The following is a 21,952-nucleotide window of genomic DNA, read 5'->3' on the forward strand; positions in this document are numbered from 1 at the left end:
GTTGAGCTCCACATCACTCACTTCTTATATTCAGAGAATACTCCCATCTGCTAAACCCTCAGAGTCAAGGCTAGAAGGACTCAGGCTCTGTCATTGGGCAGCCAGTGTGGGGACCAGGCTCTTTCATGGCCCCACAGTGCCAGCCAATTCCTACTACCTCATGACACACATAGCACACTGATGACCACTTCTTACAGCATGGGAGGTCAAGATGCCTCTCTGTCCCTCACAGCAGCCTTCTTATCCTGCCCTGGCTATGCCTCTTCACTGAGGTCTGTAGAGCTATATCTCCTCAAAGTTAGCAGGGTCAGGACAGCCCCCAAGTCCTTTACAGGTATCAGATAGTTGGCAGAGTCTATCCATCTCAGGGATCCCCTGACCCAGCACCCCAAGTTCTCGGCCTTGGCCACACTGACCTGAGTGACCAGTAGGTTATAGTCAATAGGTGGTTCAACTGATGGCTAGGTAGGACTACCCACTCCAAAGCCATTCCAAGTGGGAGAGGTTCAGCCTTTTATGAGTCAGGCCTGGCCCTGTTGTTTTAGCATCCTCCCCGTTTCTAACACTGAGAATCCTGAGCTACAAATCTCAGAAACTCACAGTGCAGAGTCCTAGTTAAGGTTTCTGACCTCTATGGCTTAGGCCTTGGCTAGTGGATTAGAAAGTTCCACCCAAGGGCCTACAGGACTAGAAATCACTACCTTGAGATCATATCCAGCAGGGGATGAGGGAACTTGGAATGAAGGAGTGAAGAAATAAGTAGATCAGCCATTCTTTACCTTTTGGTGCCTCAGAAGTCTTGGACATCTTCCCAACATTGTATCAGCATGTTGTTGTTCATTAAGATAGATAGACCCCTTCTGATCTCATGATACTGGTCCCACTCAGCCCACAGGTGCCACTGCTGTCCCACAGGCAGGCCCTATCCTGTTATCTGGTGGACACAGTCTGGGCTATCCCTATGGTGTTTCACAGAAGTAAGTCCAGCTTCTCTGGGCCAGTTTCCAATATGATTGTACAACCTGGTCACATCAAGCCCAGTGGGGATAGGTGTAGGACCTGCCCCAAGTATCGGGCACCATGAATATACACCTGTGTTTGTGGTAGGTAGGTGATCATAGTATGAAAGCAGGGCCCTCTGCACTGCCTTTGTCAGGGTTTAGGGTGATGCTAAGAAGGGCTGCCTAGAAGAGCCTGTGATTGTTCACATCTTCCAAACCCACATCCTACACAGGCCTTGCAAAGCACTCAAGAGCCCTGAGCCCAGAGCCAGGCTGTCCTAGGGGATGGGAGTTGTGTTTTCACCTGGCCCACAGCAGGCAGCAGTGAGTAGTGAGTAGAAAGGATCCCAATTCTTATCCTGGACCAGGAAACACCCATGCATGTGGACCCTGCTGAGGACCATAGCAGCTGTTTCACGGTAAACAGAGAAGAGGCCTATATTTCACCAGTCACTCCATGGCTTAGAAAAGTCCAGTCACTTGGGGGTTGCTTTCCAGCCTACAGCAGGTCATAGAAGTAATCCAGGCCTTGGCCCAGCTCCCAGATGGAGACCCCGACGCCCAGCTCCCTGGCTAGCTCCAGCCGCACCTGCAGAGACTGGGGGCAGACAGAAGTGTGGGCACCTGCTCCACCCACTTCCTCACTGCCCCCACAATATACCCCAAATTACCCTAGACATGGGGGCAGTGTGTGGCCTGGAATCAAGCCCACAGGACAGACCTCGAATGCAGATGGCAAGTACTGACAACAGTGATGTCATCTGGCCAAAACTCACTCCCACCACAGCATTATAGTTGACAGCCAAAGCACATGGCACATACCTTCAGAGTTGGGTAGAAGACAACATGCCTCCCGCCACGATTCCTGCAGGAGAAATGGGACCGTGAGCCCTGCCTTCTGGCTACACTCTCCTTCCATCAGGGTGAAGGTCCACCAGTCCTGGCCCCTCACTGTTTCCCACCCCTGTTGTTCCCTCTTCATTGTCCTCCCCACAAGGCTTCCTGCCTCCAACTTGGTAGGCTACAAATCACTCACTTCTTGTACTCAAAGAAGTGCTCCGCAGCCTGGCTGTCCCATACCATTCGGGGTCTGTGGTCCTTCAGCGTCTGTATGTACCTAGAGAGATCAGGTTATGAGTGTGAGAGCTAGCCACATACCTCAGCCCACCCCTAAGCCCCAGCTTCTATGTGGCTATGGATATTACAGAAAGAGTGAGCAATACATTGTTCTTAAAGGTTCACAGTGAGCCAGCAGCACTTTGTATTATGTTCAGCCAGTAAGCTTGGGTGGTCAAACCTTGAAGTCCCACTGTACACAAGTCCTGCACTAGAAAACAGCACCTTTTGTGATCCTACTTGGGGGAGCCAATGGACAGACCACCTGATGCTCTGCTCTGACCTTGCTCTACCCTGAGATAAACTTCAGTTGCTCCACCAAGCTGTGGGCCAAGGATGAAAGGACAGGGCTTTTGCCAGGACAGTGGCAGAAACATTGGCTTTGATAGGCTGAGTGTCCCAGGCTTTCCTTTCCCCAGGTGAACACTGCTGCCTGCCTCATTTCCAGAGCTGCAGTAGTGCTGCCCTTCCTGAAGAAAGGCTTGTTCTCAACTGCTTGGTCCAAGACTGCAGTTTCCATCAATGCAGGGAGGACCCACAGCACATAGCCAATCACATGCTGTACATCTGAGACCAGAACAGTGTCCCTCCCAGATAAAGACCAAAATGCCCAAAAGTATGTTAATAGATGGTCTGGGAGAATGTCCTGTTTGCATCTGGGAGTCTGCAGGTACAGGCCTCCCTGATCCAGCAGCACAACCAAGAACTGTTGTGGGAGGGTGGGTACAGGCAGCTGTAGCCTGGAGTGTCTTCAGGGTTATTAGTCAGGGCTCTGAGAGAAGGCACAGTGGGCAGCAGAGGCTCCAGCACCCTGGTGGATTAGGTATGGGATCCTCCGGCAAAGGAGCTGCCTTCTAGATCTGAGTTGTAGTTGTCTTAGGCTCCTGACAAAAGGAGGGTACAGTGCTGAGTCCCAGCAGCCCCCAAGGTATCTTGGAGACTTAAACAACTGTCATCTTGTCCAGCAGTGCTCCAGAGAGTATCAAGCTCTGGAGAATGGCCCTGGCCTCATGGAACATGGAGTAGGAGCTACTGTACAGATATGAGGTCTCCAATATACCAATAAGTCAGGAGAAGGAAGAAGGCAGGGTGAGTAGGGAACGAATAGTTATGAATAGACAGTCTGGCTCACAGCCACCTCTCAGCCCAAGCTGAACTCTCTTTGCAAACTTGTGGTCACAGTTCCACCTTCCCATGCTTAGGAAAGCACTATTGTCCCTTCTCTCAAACAATACCCCAACTCTGAATTAGGCTGGTTCCTCAGTGGCCACACGCAGACCACAGCAAATGAAGGCAGGTGAAGTACTGGAAAGGTGTGGCAGTGGCACCCAGCCTTCAGAGCTGATGCAAGACACTGAAGCACCTCCACGCACATGGCATTATCTACCCTGAGTGCAGTCGTCTCTACAGTGTGGCAAGAACTACCCTATACGCCGGGCGTTGGTGGCGCACTCCTTTAATCCCAGCACTTGGGAGGCAGAGGCAGGCGGATTTCTGAGTTCGAGGCCAGCCTGGTCTACAGAGTGAGTTCCAGGACAGCCAGGACTACACAGAGAAACCCTGTCTTGAAAAACCAAAAAAAAAAAAAAAAAAAGAACTACCCTACACTATGGTTCTGTGGGCACTTATTTTTGGAGATGGTCTCATTATGTAGCCTAGGCTACACTCAAGCTCACACTCTTCCTCTGAGTGCTAAGATCACAGGCCTGTGTTACTACACATGGTTTTATGGACATTTGCTTAGTTTGTCCTCTATGCAGCACCACGCCATTTTGGTCCTCAACTGGTCCCATCTGAAACATATCCACCCAGGTAACTATTCAGGAGTACCCAGGAAACATCACTCCACGAAGAGGATCATCAGATACTACTGGGCCACCTGATTCAAATGCCACTGAAGGTACTAACAGTTTCTGGCTTTCCACCTAATGTCAGCTGAGATGCTCTTTGAAAGAACCTGAGATATGGGCATGAGACAGAGGCTATAGGGTTGGGATCCTTTGGGCCTGTGGCCATATACACCATTATTCATGTTGGCTTTTGTGGCCACACCTACAAGACCTGCTGCCTCTTAGTCAATATACTCTAGAGAACTGGGTTATCCTCAGCTAGCGTGTGTGTGTGTGTGTGTGTGTATGTGTGTGTATGTGTGTGTGTGTGTGTTTCCATGCTTGATCCTATGGGAGCAGGTGTTGATCAGAATAGGAGGACCCTATGCCTCCCTACAGCATGAACCCTAGGGACTGCTCCTCTAAGCAAGCTTTGAAGACAAAGAATTGAGAGGCAGGGGAAGGTGTGGAGAAGAGTTAAGTATGGCTGCCTTGGGAACCAGGTATAGCTGCACTAGCCAAGGGCTTTCTGTGCATCCTCTGCTCTAGCCCCCTCACAATACCTTGTTACAGAAGTCAGTCTGAAGATGTCTGGTTGGGTGCAGGACACTTCAACTCCCAAGCACAGCAAAACCCAAGGCCTGGCCTTGGAGCCCTCTGGGGCTTATGTGACTCCTGTGGAGCATCATGTGAAGGGCAAGCTCCACCGAGGGCCTGGTTGCCATGCACAACAGCAAGGGCCACCCCACCTTTCTGAGATGAGGCATAAGTAAGCAGATGACAGGGAACATGCAGTGATGGGGTAAGGGGCCTTGTGAGAGGAGGGGAGATAGAGAAAAGTTAAACAAGCCCAAAGGATGGCATGGAGGAGCAATGCATGGAGAGCTGGTCATGGGCTTCACGTGAAGTACAGGAAGGTATATAAGTCCGTAGGACAGAAGAGGTTGGAATGTCTGTAGTCAAAAAGATCATCTAAGTCTAGGGGTTCAGGCCAGCTCGGAGACACAACATCCACTGTAAGGAAGAATTGAGGAGTAGGCATTTCCCTCAGCTAAGAAAACTTAACTACATAGTGAATGAATCTATTTCATGTAACTCAACAGACACCTGACCCTCAGGGACATGATCCAGGGTAGAGGTCAATAGGACCTCTTGTAAGGGGCATGACTTATAAAGGGTAAAAGGCTTCTTTTGGGGTAATGAAATGTCTCTGAGTTGGAAAGGGTTATATAACTGTGAATACACTACTTTACACACTCTGCAATGTGGGGTGAGTAATGTACATGATATGAGGCCTCAGATGAAAGAGTCAGGAATGTTGACAGCGCCATGAGCGAACCCACCTAGATGCTTTCCAGAGGAGCTTAAAGCACCAGTGACAGAGGGTGTCCTACCTGTTTCCAGTGATAAGAAGGTTCTCAGAGCCTAATGAGTCAACTGTGATTCATAGGCAGGGACAGAGGACAAAACTGCTGAGAGACTGGACCAAATCTGCAGTAGGACCCTCAGCCTCCATGATAGGGCCTAGAGTAACAACTCAGATCAAGGTCACAACCCCACACAGCTGACATTGAGGCCCTGGTCCTTTATATCTGACATCCCACTAAACCCAGAGTTCCACGAGGAACTGGCTACATCCAGACACACTGCCAGGTCAGTACCAACAAAAGCTGTGCTGGGACAGGCTAGAGAGACAGAGAGCTCAGCAGTTAAGAGCACTTACTGCTCCTGCAGAGGACCCAAGATTGGTTGCTAGTACTCACACAGTAGCTGTTCATAACTCTGGGAACTTTGGATCTCTTTTCTTACCTCTCTGGGCCCCAGGCATGTAGACAGAACACGCATACACATAAGGATAAATAAATAGGGGGCTGGAAAGATGGCTTAGCAGTTATGAGCAAGGACCTGGGTTCAATTCTCAGCATACACATGGCAACTCACAACTGTCTGTAACTCCATTTTAGGAGATCTAGTGCGTGCTCTCTTCTGGCCTCTGTGGTCACCAGGTGGGCATGTGGTACCTAGCATATATGCAGGCAAAACATCCACACACATAAAACAATTTTTAAAAATTATAAATAAGTCTTTTAAGGCTAGGTTGGAGTCATCCTACAAGGTAGAAGGTCGGGCATTTCCACTACCCTGACCTGCCCAAGATCAAATCCTGCACTGCAAGCTCAGTCAAGAGGGAGCCTCATCATCTCCCTAGGGTATCCCTCACATGACATCTGAGCTGAGGGCCAACTCTAGAAAGGCCTTGAGTGAGGCCAGTGTCAGGCTGGCAGGTGATAGAAAGCCTTTTTCTTGGATCTGCTCAAGAGGGCTCCTAAAAATCATGGCTGTCAAACAGAAGAATGAATCATATCATTTGCAGAAAAATGGGTATAATCAGATAATCATATTAGTGAATTAAGTCAATTTGAGACAAGTATTATGTTTTCTCTTGTGATTCCTAATTTTACTTGTGTGTGTGTGTGTGTATACACATATATACATATGACATGAAAGTGGAAGTCAACTGTCTAGAGGACACAAGAGACTAAAGGCAGGGAGGAGTGAGGAAAAGGAAGGTGAGGACAAGAAGGGGAAAAGATCGATATATAATATATACATTAAAATTTATTTTTAATTTACTTGAAAAACATAGGGCCTGAAAGCTAGCAGTAGTGGCACATGCCTTTAATCCCAGCACTCATGAGGTAGAGGTAGGTGAATCTTTGAGTTCAAGACCAGCCTGATCTAGAGTGAGTTCCAGGACAGCCAGGGCTATACAGAGAAACTATGTTTCAAAAAAAAAAAAAAAAAACCCAAACAAACACAAAACAAAATAGAGCAAAAACCAGGGCTAGAATGGTGGCTCAGCAGGTAAGAATGTACATGCTCTTACAAAGGACCCAAATTCAGTTCCCAACATCTATACTGGGTGAGTCACACAACCTGCTGTAACTCCAGTTCCAGGAGGATCTGATATTTCTGACACTTGTGTTCATATACAGCTCCCCCAATACATACAGTCAAAAACAAAAGCAAATTAAAAATTAATTTAAGAAACAAAGCAGGGCTGGTGAGGTGGCTCAGTGGGTAAAGGTGCTTGCCATAAGCCCGATGACCTGAGCTCCATCCCCAGAACCCAGACAGTGAAAGAAGAGAACCAACTTCTGCATGTTGCTCTCTGCTGACCTCCACAACAGTGCGTGGCATGTGTGTGCTTAAACTCCCAAAGTAAATGAATAAAAGTTAAACAAAACAAAAGGCAGGGCTGTATAAGCGGTTTGGTCAGAATGTTCTGGACGTGATGACATGCACAGAGCTAGCTGGGGCTGAGTAAGGAGGGACTCAGAGGAAGTGGCTCAGGACCTCTCTTGGACTATCTAGGGTGAGATGCACACACAGGCTGGGTAGGAATGAGGACCACATCGCTGGGCCCCATCTTCATGTGGTTTCTGTCTTTGCCATAGTTAGAGGCTTCTCACCACAGAACACAAAGTTATCGACTGTACTGATGATGGAACTTGCCTTGGAATTACAGGGTAAAGAGGAACAGGGTAGATATGCTCACTAGCACCAAGCTGGCTCTCCATTTCACAGACTGCCTGGACCATGATGGCTTCCACATGTATCACAGGATAATTACAGCATCACCATGTTGGGAGCATCAACAGCCCATGCCAGAAGGATCCCACATTCTTCCTGGCCAGTTGGCTTTCATTTGTCAGATCACTAAGCAAACTGCGGGTCATCACTAGGATGATTCTACAGCCTGGTGGGAGGGCGGAGTCAGAGGACACAGCCCAAGTGAGTTCACCTTTCAGGGGGCAGAAGGGAGGAGGTAGTTGTCCGGTAAGTCCATGAGAGCCCACATATGTGCAGTTGCTTAACTATGATGCTTAATCAGCTTAATTATGCTGAGTCAGCCAAGTGAGGAGACCAGGACAGGCATCCTGAACCTGTTTCTGCTATTGTGAGGTGCCATAACTCTAAAGACAGGCAATGAGCAGGCCATCCAGAGCTTCACTAGGAGCCATGGTCATACCAATAAGGGGTGCCACTCTGCAGATCCTACCATAGGAAAGACACAGATGGTCTCCTTGGCTGGTAGAGGCAAACAGATCACAGCCACCGGCGTGAGTGAGCTGGCCAATTCCCCTATCACAGGGCCATGGCTCCATATACAGCTGAGCAGATGGTTAAGTGGCTGAACCATGTCTGTCTTGGAGAGGACTAGGGCTCTGTGCTAGAGGCTGAGATGGGGTGGCAGATCATCCTGAGACCATGCTTGGATTTTTACAAATATGGCAACTGAAAGATTGGAGAGATGGCTGAGTGGTTAAGAACACGGGTTCAATTCCCAGCACCCGCATGGCAGTTCACAATTGTTTGTAACTCCAGTTTCAGAAGATCTGGTACCTTTGCACAAACACACATGCAGGTAAAACATCAGTGTACATAAGAATAAGTAAATCTTTAAAAGGAGGGGTACACAACTAAATTCTAAGAAGCTTAAGAAGTTCACCTGTATCTCACACCAGGTCATTATCTGCCCCATGGGGCCATCAATGGAGGTACCTGTGGTAACCGATATGAAGGGGCTGCATCCTGCTAAGCTGTGTTCTTGAGGAGCAGTTAGACCTTAGTCAGTAAGCCCCCTAACACCTTCCTCACCATGCTGTGCCTGGTCTGGGGGCATTGGGGATTTCAGCTGGCCTTGCCAGCAGGGCAGGTCTGCTTGTCTCACAGCTACCTCTCTTAACTGCATTCAGCCCCACCAGAGGGGTTGCACTACAACATGGAAGAGACTATGACCCATGACCCTGTGCCATCAACCTGGAATTCTGCTTTGGGGGAAAAAAAAGTCAATTGAAACCTTTCTGTGAGAGGCCCTGTCTATGAGAGGCCCTTTGATTCCATATACAAGTATAAGGGAACTTGGTGAGTGACCAGCAGGCAGGGTTGAGCCCTAGAAGGAAGAATGATGTTGGCAATGTCAAATGGTTGCTGTCCCAGGAAGGGTACAAGGCGAGGTGAGGTTTGGCATCCTCAGAAGAAGAACTGAGATGCTCAGTGGGGTACAGCTTCCAGAGTGTGAGGATTAACACTGAGTAAAGCCAGCAGGTGCAGATGATAGACTTGCCTGACCTGCTATGCTGCTACCTGTATCTACCATGGCCAAAGCTAATCAAAGAAAGCACTACAGCTAGAACTGGTGCTTCTTCAAGACCTATCATTGAAAACAGGGCATGTGCAGGCCTGTGGGCTGAGCACACTCACTGGGATCTAGGTATGAAGACACCTTATACACTGTATACCTGGCTACCCCTACACAGTGCCAGTTTTGGGCTCAAATTGTATTTAAGAGGCTCTTCTTTGGAACCTCCTAGATCTGTATAGGGCTCTGAAGCCAGCCCCAGGCCTGCCAGGGGTACGGCTCTGGCAGGACTCCCCTCTTCCCAATGCCCAGATCTGCTGAGAAGAGATGGTTGATGGCAGAGGCACCCCTAAACCTGCCCTGGGAACAACAAAACCTTTGGTCAGACAATCAAGGCTCCATAGGGTTACAGGTCTCTCACAGCTCAAGGTGGATCTCTACTGGCTTCTCAGCAGATGCAAAGCCTCCTCTGGGAGTTTCTCAAGTCTCTGGTATAGAGCCCCCATGGAGTACTGTCCCATTCTATGGAAACAAAAACTGTTGACAAGCCTGAGCTGTCAAAACTGTTCTGGCAGAGGAGCTCATGCCTGAGGTCTACACTTGGGCAGTGAAAGCCACTTAAAGCCAGGGTGCCCAAAATGACAACTTGCGGGGACCTTGAGGGGGAAGGAATCCTTTACCCACATCACTGGTTGTCAGATGATGCTTGGAATTTTGGGAGAACAAACTAAATAGAGGGCATAAGATCTGGAAGCTAGAGCTAGCTCAATGAGATAGGAGGATTATCATGAGACTGAGGCCAGCCTGGGCTACAGAGTAAGTTCTGGGACAGTAAATTCTAGGCCAGCCTGGACTACAGAGTATGACTGTCTCTAAAACAATGGAAAACATAAGTAATAAAAATGAGATCAGGAAGAAAACTGGTCATTTCTGTGAATTTTGGCATCAGAGACAAAGAAGAACCAAAGTACTGAATTTATCCTGTCTTGCCACCTGCTCTGCACACATCCCCATGGGAGGAGACAAACAGGATGAAGGAATGAGAGCTCTTCACTTTGGAAAGACAAGGCTTGAGAGGGGACCCTATGAAAGATGTCACCCAGCAGCATCTACAGTGTGTAGGGTGGGCTGGGAGCAGTAATTTGCTTTACCCAAGGCATAGGACCAACTGCAGTTGACAGCGATATCAGTAAGAAACAGAATGGTGCCAACAGCAGAAGGTGCAAGCAGGGAGCAAGAAAAGGCTCTGAGCTGAAAGCACAGGTACTTCCAGAAATCAGGTTGAAGTAAGGAGGAAGCATAGGAAGCTTGTCTGCACGGAGAGGTCGGATGTCACTGGGGTTGAGGTGGGGTCTAGAAGAGCATTCTGTGGATCTGAAAGCCTAGTGACAGTTGAGTAGCAGGAGCTGTGTTCACTCAGGAAAGCTTCAGGAGTCCTGAGCCAGAGATCTGCCAAGGAAAGGCTCTAGCAGTCACCAAGCAGCAAACTGCCAGCAGGCAGCAGTACCTGTGGGACATTCTTTTTTTTGTTTGTTTGTTTTTGTTTTTCGAGACAGGGTTTCTCTGTGTAGCCCTGGCTGTCCTGGAACTCACTCTGTAGACCAGGCTGGCCTGGAACTCAGAAATCCGCCTGGCTCTACCTCCCAAGTGCTGGGATTAAGGGCATGCGTCACCACTGCCCGGCTGCCTGTGGGACATTCTTGTTGTGTCCTCCTAGGTCTCTCCTGGCAGGTCAGCCCCACAGGCCAGGGCTAAGGTGAGGAGCACATACTCCTCGATACGTACCAGAGGCAGGGTCAGTGCTGCCTGGTTCTATAGCCATGGATAACCATGGAAGTCCGGCTGGTTATTTATTTCAGTCCTGGGGAAGTAAGTGTCCCTGCTGAATGGGCATCTATACTGCAGCCCTGACAAGGTGAGGTTGGGCAGGCAGCATCTTTCTGCATGGGCAGGCTGGCAAAAGTGATGAGCTTGCCAGGCCTAGCCCCAGGGAAGCTACTTTCTCCATCTAATTGTTTCCCTTGGGTAGGCCCATGTCCAGGTTGGAGCATGCATGCCCTCATCTTGCCCCAGAGGAGCCATTAGTAAGAAGAGGATTGAGAGGTACACTCTTCCTTCCCTAGCTGGGCAAATCCTGAAAGGCCAGGAGACTAAGAACAGCTCGTGTGGGTATGTGTGCTCCCGAGTGGAGCAGAAGGAGCCTTCACCATGGCAGCCTCATGTCTAGTTTCTGCTGCACACATCCTCAGGCACAGGACATAGCTGTGAGAGGCTGACAGGATCCTCAACAGTCTCCTGGAAAACAGTGGGTGGCCCCCAAAGCCTTAATAGCTTCCTACCCTGTCTGCCCCGTGTTAGGTCCTTCTCAGTCAGTAAACCTCCCTTGTCTGTTGTTAGACCAAGGATCATGACAAAACAAGCTAGCTGCACTGTGGGCTAGAACAGCTATAACTCAAGTCTGTGATGAACCCCAGATGTTGGAATAAGCTGTGTGGGTACTGAAGAGTGTAGACGTGTAGGGAAGACAGAATTCACATCAATGGCTTTGGAGCATGGCCCACCCTAATGCACCACCTTGGAAGGACCAATGGAAGAACTGAATGAGAGGTGATCTCGGCTCTGATGAGTATACCTCCACTGATTACAAACAACCAGGGCCACAGAGACGAGTCCCAATCTTTCTATCCACTACAAGCTTAGCTAAGGGCCGAATAAATCTTATTCAGTTCTGGCTTTGTCTTGGGGCCAAGGTGGAGAGAACCTTGAAGCGTAGATTGAACAGAACATCAGCACTCACTACAAGGTGGACAGCCTGGCCTCTACTCACTTTCCCTGGGTGATCCACACATGGCACTTTCCATAGAATGTGCCCATCTAGGGATCGGAAAGAAACGACTATACCAGTGGGCAAAAATACCCAATCTCTGTTTCTAGATACCATTCTCCATGGAAAGTCACTGGGAAAGTGGGTAGCTTAAATGCTTCTTATTTTTTTTGAAACAAGATCTCAGTATGCATCCCTGACTGGCCTGGAACTTGATACACAGGCTGTCTTGAAACTCACAGAAGCTGGGCAGTGGTGGCGCACGCCTTTAATCCCAGCACTTGGGAGGCAGAGGCAGGCGGATTTCTGAGTTCGAGAGTTCGAGGCTAGTCTGGTCTACAGAGTGAGTTCCAGGACAGCCAGGGCTACACAGAGAAACCCTGTCTCGAAACTCCCCCCCCCCCCAAAAAAAAAGAAACTCACAGAAATCAACCTGTCTCAGCCTTCCAAGCACTGTAATTAAAGGTATCTACCATAATGCCTAGTCAGGATTCTAAGTAACCAACCCAGAACAAAGGCCCCAGATTTGTGAGAATGTTAAACTATCTAACACTCAATAGTGAACTTCACACCATCTAATGCCCTCAGAGGGGCTCTACAGCAGCCTCACTCCCTCACTGAGGGAGACGTCACCTGTGGAGGCTAGCCAGCACTGATGTCAGAACTTACAGAGGGAGACTTTGAGCAGCAGCACAACTGAATCCACAGAGAGGTGAATCATGAACTAGAGAGCTTGTAGATGTGAGATGAAAAGAACCCAGGTGGGGTTAACAGCCAGGAGGGACTGGGAAAGAAAACAGCCTGCTTCGAGACAGCAACAGCAAACAACTAAAATCAAAAGAAAAACACATCTCAGGAGCCCAGGCCAGCACACACCACACATCTGAGGGAACAGAGGAGGAAACTACTCAATGCCCCAAACGTGGTAAAAAGTGAGCACACAGCCCATGGAGAGATCAATGAACACTGAGCACAGGTGTCAGATTGAAGTTATCAAACTGCTGAAACCCAACAGCTAGCACTGAAGAAGGGAACAGTCAGATTTGTACACAGGAAAAGCACAGGGAGGAAGTAGAAGCAGTACTTTAAAACACACTATTAAAACCACACAGCTGTGCTCGCTTCGGTAGCACATATACTAAAATTGGAACGATACAGAGAAGATTAGTATGGCCCCTGCGCAAGGATGACACGCAAATTCGTGAAGCGTTCCATAAAAAAAAAAAACACACAGCCAAAGACACCGGAGGAGACCCTCAGTGGAGGAAATGATGGGGCCCAAAAGGAAGAGCCAGTCCTGGCCAAGTCCACTTGACATGGGTGCCACCCAGAAGAACTACGTAAAGCCATGTCAAACCCAGCCAGCCACGTCCAACCCTCTCCCCTATAGCAGAACAACTGAACCATAGATGCAGACCTCGGCTGAGGCATCAACACTACGGGTGAAGTGATAACCCTCATGGGCCTGGGGGTGTGTCCAACAGAGGACTGGAGCTTTCTACCCAACCTGTGTCTCAGACTCCACAGACCAAAAACCCAAAAGGAGCTACCCCTAACCTCCTCAGCTCCAACTTTCCCCTCCCTTGCCAGGGATTGAAACCCACATTTCTATGACTGGCCACACCTACAATGTGACCAGGAGTGCCCTGGGCTCACCTGGCTCCAATGACAGGCTCACGGGCATCCTTGGAGGCTGCATAATCCATGCCATAGAAGTTCAATCCCAGGAGGATCTTGCTTCGCCACTGTGACTTGGGGTCTAGGACCTGGACACAGGCTCGAATCCATGACAATGGAGCATTAGGGCCAGGCCTGCAAGTTCAATGGGAAATGGAGCCACTCTGAGAAAAAGGCAGGAAGTCCTGTGTCTGACTCTAGTTTGGTCCTCTAGGTTATCTACTTGGGCCTATTTCCTTCAATGTTATGGCAAATACTTCTCAAGAATTGTGAAGCCAGGTGTAATGGCACACATCTTTAAACTCAGCACCTGGGAGGCAGAGGCAGGAGATCTCTATGAGCTCAAGGCCTGCCTGGTCTACATAGTAAGCTCCAGGACAGCCAAGACTACATAGAGAAACCCTGTCTCCAGGGGTGGGGGTGAGGGGTGGGGGCTGGAGAGATGGCAGCGCTATCCTGCAGAGAATTTGGGTTCAATTCCTAGCACCCACATGACCACTCACAACTGTCCCTATTCCAGGGGATCTGACACACTCACACAGACATACATACAAACACCAATGTGCATAAAATAAAAATAAACAAATTAAAAAAAAGAGTTGGGAAGAAGTTGAACATTGTGGCACACACCTGCTACAAGTATAAATCCAGCCTTGGCTATAAAGTGAGTTCAGACCAGTCTGGGATACAGAGTGAGGGCCTATTCTCTGGGCTGGAAAGATAGCAGAGAACCTGAGTTCAGTTCTCAGCACCTACACACAGGCTCACACATGGTGGGAACTCCTGCTTCAGGGGATCCAACAGCTCTGGCCTCCTTGAGAGCCCACACACATGCTTATACCCCCCACACAAGACATATACATGTATAATTAAAAAATTACAAGATAAATCTTAGAAAAATGAGACAGTGAATATATCACAATTTTTTTTTTAAGGGGCTGAACCAGAAACATCATTTAAGTACTGTAGGCAAAGTGGCCTTAGCGCCTTTTGATAGGACCCACAGGTGTCTTGCATGGGGCAAAGTACTAAGTTGTAACCTCCCCATCCCTGGAGCAGTAGGAACAGGTCTAAAATACTGGGCAAGGAAGGATCAGCAGACATGCAGCTGCGTCCAACGCCCAAGGAAAACAGAAGTGGCAGACAGACTATGCTTACTATTCTACCCAGGCAGGGACTTCTCAAAGAGTCAGCTCTCCTGAGAACAGGGCAGGAACACCATTAGCTTCCATCTGGCAGTATTCAGGTGCAAGGAAAGTGACTGCCCATTTATGCTGAGCCACAGAGCCCACAGGCAGAGGTCTGCTTGAGAGACCAAGGTGCAGGCTGTATCTTCCTGAAGACCCACTGTACCTACAGCGCCCTAGCAGCCCATACTCACTGCTGTGATGTGGAGTAGTCATATGTCATGAGGCTGAAGCCATCTAGTATGGGGGCCAGTTGCTCAAATTCCTTGTGTGTAAACATGCCCAGCTGGTCAGTCCTGTGACAAGACAAGCATACCTACTTTGAGTTACTATGTATGGATGGCTGCCTTCCCCAATCAGAGTCAAAACAAGCATGCTGTCTGGGTTCCCAGCCTATACCCCTTCTTCTCCTTCTAAAACAGTGGTTCTCGACCCTCCTAATGCTGTGGGCCTTTAATACAGTTCCTCATGTTGTGGTGACCTCCAACTATAAAATTTAGGTTGCTACTTCATAACTGTAATTTTGTTACTGTTATGAATTATAATGTAAATACCTGTGTTTTCTGATGGTCTTAGGTGACCCCCATGAAAAAGTTGGTTGTTTGACACCCCCATGGGGTCACAACCCAAAGCTGAGAACTGCTGCTCTAGGAGGACCCTAGGCTATTTTCCCTCAGGGATGGGGGCAGTGTGCTATTTGGCTGGGCTCATACATACTCTAGGTGCTAGGATGAGGGCTGAAGTCAAACAGAGATGTCCCTCTTTCCTTGCCCCTGGAAGGTTCTGAGAGAATGAGGGGTAAGAGCCGCACAGCTTACCTGGCCCTCAGCCCTGCTCCGGAACCATTCCATAGTGGGAGCATATAGAAGAGGACAGCCTCATGGAGATCCCAATTGTCCAGAGATGGCTGAACTATATCCCCGTGTCCCCAGGGCCTGGGCCTCATAAATACATTATCTTGGTCCCGAAATATAACAGTTCTTTCTATTTCTGCTCTCAATGGGGCCCAAACATTCACTCTAGAAACATGATAAGGGCTCTGTGGTGTCCTTAGAGAAGGAAGGGTTCGCTCTTATATAGGCTCATTCATGTGACTATTTAGTCACTAGTTAGCTGAACTGTTTGGGAAGGATCAGGAGATGTGGTCTTATTGAGGAGGGGTGTCCCTGGGAGTGGGCTAAGAGGTTTCAAAAGCTGATACCAGATCTAGTCCCTGCTCCCCACCTCTGCCTATGGGTAAGGATATAAAGATCTCAGATACTATTCCAGCTCCATAACTGTCTGCTTCTCACCATGATGATCACGGCCTAACCTAAAACTGTAAGCAAGCCCCCAATTAAAGGCTTGCATGAAATTAAAATGGTATAAAAGCAAAAAGGAGGAGGAGGGATGGCTTGGGGTTTATGTGGGGGGATGAGGAAAGGGGATGACATCTGAAATGTAAATAAATAAAATATCCAATAAAAAAAATACAGGAGAGGACTTTCTTTTATAAGAGTTACCTTGGTCATGCCATCTCTTTACAGCAATACAATAGTAACTAAAATAGGCTCCTGTGGCAAAGGCTTGCCTGCTCCTAGGTGAGACCCTCATCTAAGAACCCGCCAATGTTTACAGCCTCCTAGTATGTCAGGCCATACTCTTCTAGATCTGATGGCTCATGAAGAAAGGCATGAGCTGCAGCTAGAGGCTGGCAGGAGCAGCCTTTCTTTCTTTTCTTTTTTTTTTTGGTTTTTTGAGAGGGTTTCTCTGTATAGCCCTGGCTGTCCTGGAACTCACTCTGTAGACCTCAAACTCAGAAATCCGCCTGCTTCTGCCTCCCAAGTGCTGGGATTAAAGGTGTGTACCACCACTGCCCGGCATGGAGCAGCCTTTCTTAGTCCTACCTGTGTTATGGATTCAGCAGAAGTGCAGGAGGAAGGCTCAGAAAGGTTCAGAAAGGTGTGGCTGAAGCCTTTGGGCAAGAAGAGGCTGCTGGGGACTAGAAAGTTCTAAGCAGAGTAGCTACATCTGGTGAAGTCCCACACAGGGACCTGTGGCCTCACTCAAGGCTGAGGAAGAATATTTGTCCCTGAAGACTTACAGCAGTGTTACTCAACCCCCAGACACTGAAGGGGAAGAAAAGCAGGCCTCTCCCAATGGCAGGATAAATCTGCATAGAAGTTTTCTACTTTGCACAGGGAGGAGACATAGATCCTGTCTGAGGGCTCCCAGAAAAACCTCTTCCTCTGTTAAATCACACTGGTCAGGCTATAAGCACCCTCTGACCCCAGGCCAGAAGCTCAGAGGGAACTGTAGACAGGACTAGTCAAAGTAGACAGTATGTGCCATCTATGAGGTAACAGCACTGCCCACTGCCTGGGGTCCTAAGACTTTGAAGGGTACTCCCTACTAGTTGTGCTTCTTGGACCAGCTGACCTATCAGTTAGACTTCATCCAGAGGAGTGGGCAGGCCAGAGGGCATTCTGTGAGTTCAAGGTGGGTTACAAAAATCTGATCATCACACGACTCTGCTCAGGCACAGCTGGCCCCAGTGCACAGTGTTGTTTGCTGTCATCTGACCTTCAGGTTCACTGTCTCTAGGCACAGACCCCTATGGTCACTGTTAGCTCCTCCAGGCTATATATAGCTGCTATAGCACTTGTCCTCACTGTGTTACTGGGACACCAAGCAGACATGGATGAGGAGATAATAAAGGCTGAGGGCAGAGAGGCGCGAGCACCTGAAGAAAAGGGGTAGGCCAGAGGTTCTGATACCATAGAAGAGGGTGCAAGGTGAGAGACAGACAGAATATAGGGACAGGAATGGGTGGAAATATTGGGAAGACCATGGGACCCTATGGGGACTACTTTCCTGAAGCATGCATTATTCTCAGAGGTTCCCATATGCAGCTTCTCACTGATGAAACCCAATTTTACAGGCTGGGTCATTAAGAACAGCCCATATGTCAGAATGGCCTTATTCTTAAGTGGTCAGGATAGGACAAGATAAAGACAAACAGGAACATAGCCAACACTTTCCTGAAACGCAGCAACCTTCTAGGGTGGTAGCCATCAACAGGAAAGACGGGCACCACTGGGCCTCTTACTACCCTCCCTACTCCCATCCTCCCGGCTATGTCCTTGAAGATTTCTCTGGGAACAAGTTATTTGCCCTTCTGTCTTTGAGGAAGAAAGACTATGCAGAAGATGTTACCAGAGCCATCCCTCCCCAGCCTGCCCTGCTCCTGCCCCAAACCCCTGGGGAGCCTGGCCACTGAGCTGTTTCTCTTTGTTCCACAGCACCAGGACAAAATGAGTCCATGCTCGAGAGACATAAAAACAGCTTGCCAATAGGCCACACATGGCATAACTTCCAATAAACAGAAATTACTGCTCATGCTGAAAACCTCATGTTCTGAATTAATTTCTGAGGGAGGAAAACAATATAACAAAACACATCACTCAGTGCCTGGGTCTTGGACAGGTCCCATGCAGCTGAGCCCTTCCCATGGCAAAGAAGGAAAGTGTCCAGCCCCAGCAGTGAGACACTTTGAAGTGCCCACTAAGGGCTAAAATGGGGCAATATTCATAGCCCAGGCTACCTTTTCTTTCCAATGAGAACTTCTTTTCCAGAGAGTAGGACTGTAATGACACCGGGCCACGGCCCTCCAGTCACGTGGCCCTTTATCCAGACACCCTGTAGCTAGGGAAAATGCCCAGATGGTGCACTCTGTGCAGCTGTAGCCTGCAGAAACTACTCATAAACACTCTGAGAGCTATGGGCCCGGCAGTCTCGCCCCATTGTCACTTGCAACCTCAAGGAGGTCAGTGAGGCTGTCAACTCTCAACCATGCCCCCAGGGCCATCTTATCTCAGCAATGCAGCATCCTTTCCTACTATGGAGAGTCCAACACACAAACTTTAGCTCCCTGTCCCTTAGCCCACAGGGTGTGTGCCTCTGTCCTCCAGTCTACAATTAACACCATCGATAGTTGGCAGTGCCATACATAGTATTGGAGTTACAGCCAGACAGAGGGTACATGGACTTAAAAGACACCCCTTCCTGGAGCTGCCCCACACTTTCCTCTGGAGCTTTAAGCCCTTGCTCCTGTGACTCTCACCTCCTCTGACTCCTCCCTCTATGCCTCTGGGTGGTGAGCCAGGTCCCTACTTCTTCTAGGACAACAGAATGGGTATTGCCGGTTTACCCTACAGTTAAGAGTCCCCGTTGCCCATCTTTCGAGGCCTGGTTGTTCCTGTGATCTCATCATCAATCTAAGAGGTCCCTAAGAGCTAAAGAGGCCAAGGAAATGTGAGAGGCAGGTTAGAGATTGACCTGACTTTTAACTTGCCACACCCCTCACTGCCATTCTGGATAGTATGTTACTGGCCTTTGAGAAACCCAAGAGGCTAGCTAGAAGCAAACCTGGTATTTCTTATGTTCCTAAGATGGTATGTTGCTAGCCCCAGTAGGTCTGGGGATCTAATTAGACTACATCTTCAAGGCTGCCACTCTGCCCTGGTTTTTATATTGCTGAGTGTACGCAAGTAACCTTGGAAGAAGTGCTCAAGGTCAGCATGGCTGAATAGCTGCCCAGTTCTAAGGCAAGACCCCCAGGTTCTGCAGTGCTGTGGCAGCCCTTTCTGTAGCAGCTCTGACTTAACTTGCCTTTGGTGACAAAGGACATAAGTTAATTTTCATTTGATTAGAAGCCACCCCCACACCCCACCCCCACACACCAGAGCTGTCTTCCTAGAGCAGCCTTTATGAGGCAAATGAAAACATGACTGTGTCCTGCAGAAGATGCAGGGCACAGTTGCTGATGTGGCTCCTTTGCAGAGGTGGCTCTCTACTAAGGGTTGAGGGAGGACAAACAAGGAGGGCAGTAAGCACCCCCATGCCCTGGAGTAGTGCCAGCAGACCCCCCACTGTACTCAAGGCAGAAGGGTCATCCCAATGCCACAGGGCCTCAACCAGCTAAGGGCCCTGCTTCCCTTAGCCTCCTGCCACCTCTTGGTAGCTTCTTCCAGCCACTGCAGATGCATCTCCCACCCCAACCCCACTCCGGGTACCCTCCAGAATCCCCTCCTCATGGCCACATAAGTGAAATATGTGCCTCAATCACTGCAAAGTGAGTGATGAAGTTGGCCTTGGCTTCTAAGATCCACTCCAGGCAAAGGACTGGAAGCTTGGGTGGAAATGCTTGGACAGAAAGATCCCCCTCAAAATATGGCTCCCCAACCCTGACCAGGATCTGAGAGCAGCTTCCATAGACTCAAAACCTGCTGCAGGTTTCTGAACTGTTCACGCCAAGTTTCTGCCTAGCTATGGCACCCCAGCCAACATTATATACCAAGATATCCTGAAAGGAGCACTGGCAGAGGCAGCTCATACCACAATTCTGGAGACCCTTCTGGAAGGCTGTGACTGCCCCTTGCTGTCTCTTCCACCTAGGTCTGCAAGACTGTTCAGCTAAGGAAACCTCACTGCACACATAGGCTCCACACATTAGCACATAAACTAGTCTACATGGTGAATTCCAGGCCAGTCAGGGATACAGTGAGATGTTGTTCAAAACAAAAAAAAACAAAAAAACTCCATAAAACACCCCACCACCACCACACCAATAACAACAAAAAAGTGACTTGAGCTAATTTAGCACCTGTAAGGTTCTTGAGCAGCCGTCACAGATACTAGCTGCTGGAGACCTACCCTATGTCACCTAGTAGTTCTAGAGCTCCTTCTGAGCAGAGCGGCAGACGGTTCTCATGCTTCCTACTTTCCAGGTTCCTACGTAGAGGTACCAAAGCCCACTGCACTCTGGGGCAGGGCTCCCAGGCTGGGCCTGAAATCAGTGGGAAGAGCCTGCTGTTGTCTCATCAGCCCCTACTAATGGGCTGAGAGCCAAGGGAAGTTCATCAAGAAAGCTCAGGCAGCAGTACCATCCACAGGGCCCTTGGCACACTCAAGGTTGGGATGGGAAAACTACCTTGAGCTGGTGGGTCTTAAGCTTTGAACTGCCTCAATAGTAGTACCTGTAGTGACAAGTGACACTAAGTGACACAGAGTAGGTCTTCAGCAACTAGTGTCCCTGTCAGCTGCCCAAGCACCTTGCAGGTGCTGAGTTTTTTGTTTGTTTTGGGTTTTTTGAGACAACATCTCAGTGTAACTCTGGCTGGCCTGGAACTCATCATGTAGACTGGGCTGGCTTCAAATTCACAGAGATCTACCTGCCTCAGCCCCATAAGTGCTGGAATTAAAGATATATACACCACACTCGGCTTTTCACCTTTATATGAGACAATGGTCTCACCATGTAGCCCTGACTGGCCTGGAAGTTGCTATGTAGATCAGGCTAGCCTTAAATTCACAGAAAAGTAATTTCTTTTATAAGCATCCATCAACTTGCCAACGACACTCCAAGCCCTGGAGGCATATCCAACTTTATCCAGCTACTATTATTTTAAATAGCTGAAGGTTCAGAGATGACCAGAGAGAAGGGTACCTTCTTCTAGTGTGTAGGCCAGGGAGCTTAGCATCCATCTGAGAGCTTAAAGGCCAAATAGCTGCCCTTGGAAGCTTAAATACCAGGAAGATTCCTAGGACTACTACCCAATAGTTCTACCTGCCCTCCATACCTGTTCCTGCCTGCTGTGCTCCAGGTCTATCCTCGGTGTCTCTGAGTCTTCTATTTCACAGTATTGTTATCTCTAAGTCAAACACTGGTGATTTCTAAGAGAGGCTCTAGGCAGGGTAGACATGGGAATCCAAATGTCTTGGCTCCAGCTGTAGGACCTATGTTGCCACATCTTGTCCCAAAGGTTCCAAACGAGCTGCCTCACACGGCTGGGAATGGTAAAGAGCCAGAGTCTGGAACGAAGGTCTAGGTCCCTTCAGTGGCTCCAGCTGGCAGCAGCTTGCCCAGCTATAGTGCAATATGCACTGTAAATACTAAGTATTGATAGCCTAAGAACTGAACTAGGTGCCTCAGAGCCCCAGAGACATTAGATAAGGAGTCTAAACTTGTGGATTCTTGTGTTGACGAATACCTCAATAGTTGTCTATGTTGAGGGACAAGACAGGTCAGAACTGTAGGTCACCCTCTCCCCCTCCTCCTTTTTTGAGTGAAGAGCCCATGTTGATGGGAGGGACTGGGCCCTTGACTAATTGTTTTCCACCCTTAGAGTGAG

At 48.9% G+C, this 21,952-nt stretch overlaps 1 protein-coding gene and 1 non-coding gene across 2 annotated transcripts in view; one reads left to right on the plus strand and one right to left on the minus strand.

Annotated features, from left to right (window-relative positions):
* Positions 1-756: 756 nt before the first annotated feature.
* Chid1 (chitinase domain containing 1) overlaps positions 757-21,952 on the minus strand; it is a 39,450-nt gene continuing 18,254 nt past the window's right edge. The window contains exons 9-13 of the mRNA XM_028786996.1: positions 14,975-15,076; positions 13,573-13,728; positions 2,038-2,118; positions 1,824-1,866; positions 757-1,599 (exon numbers count right to left, since the gene is read on the minus strand). Coding sequence (XP_028642829.1) covers positions 1,501-1,599; positions 1,824-1,866; positions 2,038-2,118; positions 13,573-13,728; positions 14,975-15,076 — 481 coding nt within the window. The 3' untranslated portion in view covers positions 757-1,500. The remainder of the gene's footprint in view (positions 1,600-1,823; positions 1,867-2,037; positions 2,119-13,572; positions 13,729-14,974; positions 15,077-21,952) is intronic.
* Positions 13,031-13,137, plus strand: LOC114638515. Its single transcript, XR_003713891.1, has one exon. It is a non-coding gene; the product is annotated as a U6 spliceosomal RNA (small nuclear RNA).

The sequence above is a fragment of the Grammomys surdaster genome, unplaced genomic scaffold, assembly GCF_004785775.1.
Source record: "Grammomys surdaster isolate TR1022 unplaced genomic scaffold, NIH_TR_1.0 125603, whole genome shotgun sequence".
NCBI lineage: Eukaryota > Metazoa > Chordata > Mammalia > Rodentia > Muridae > Grammomys > Grammomys surdaster.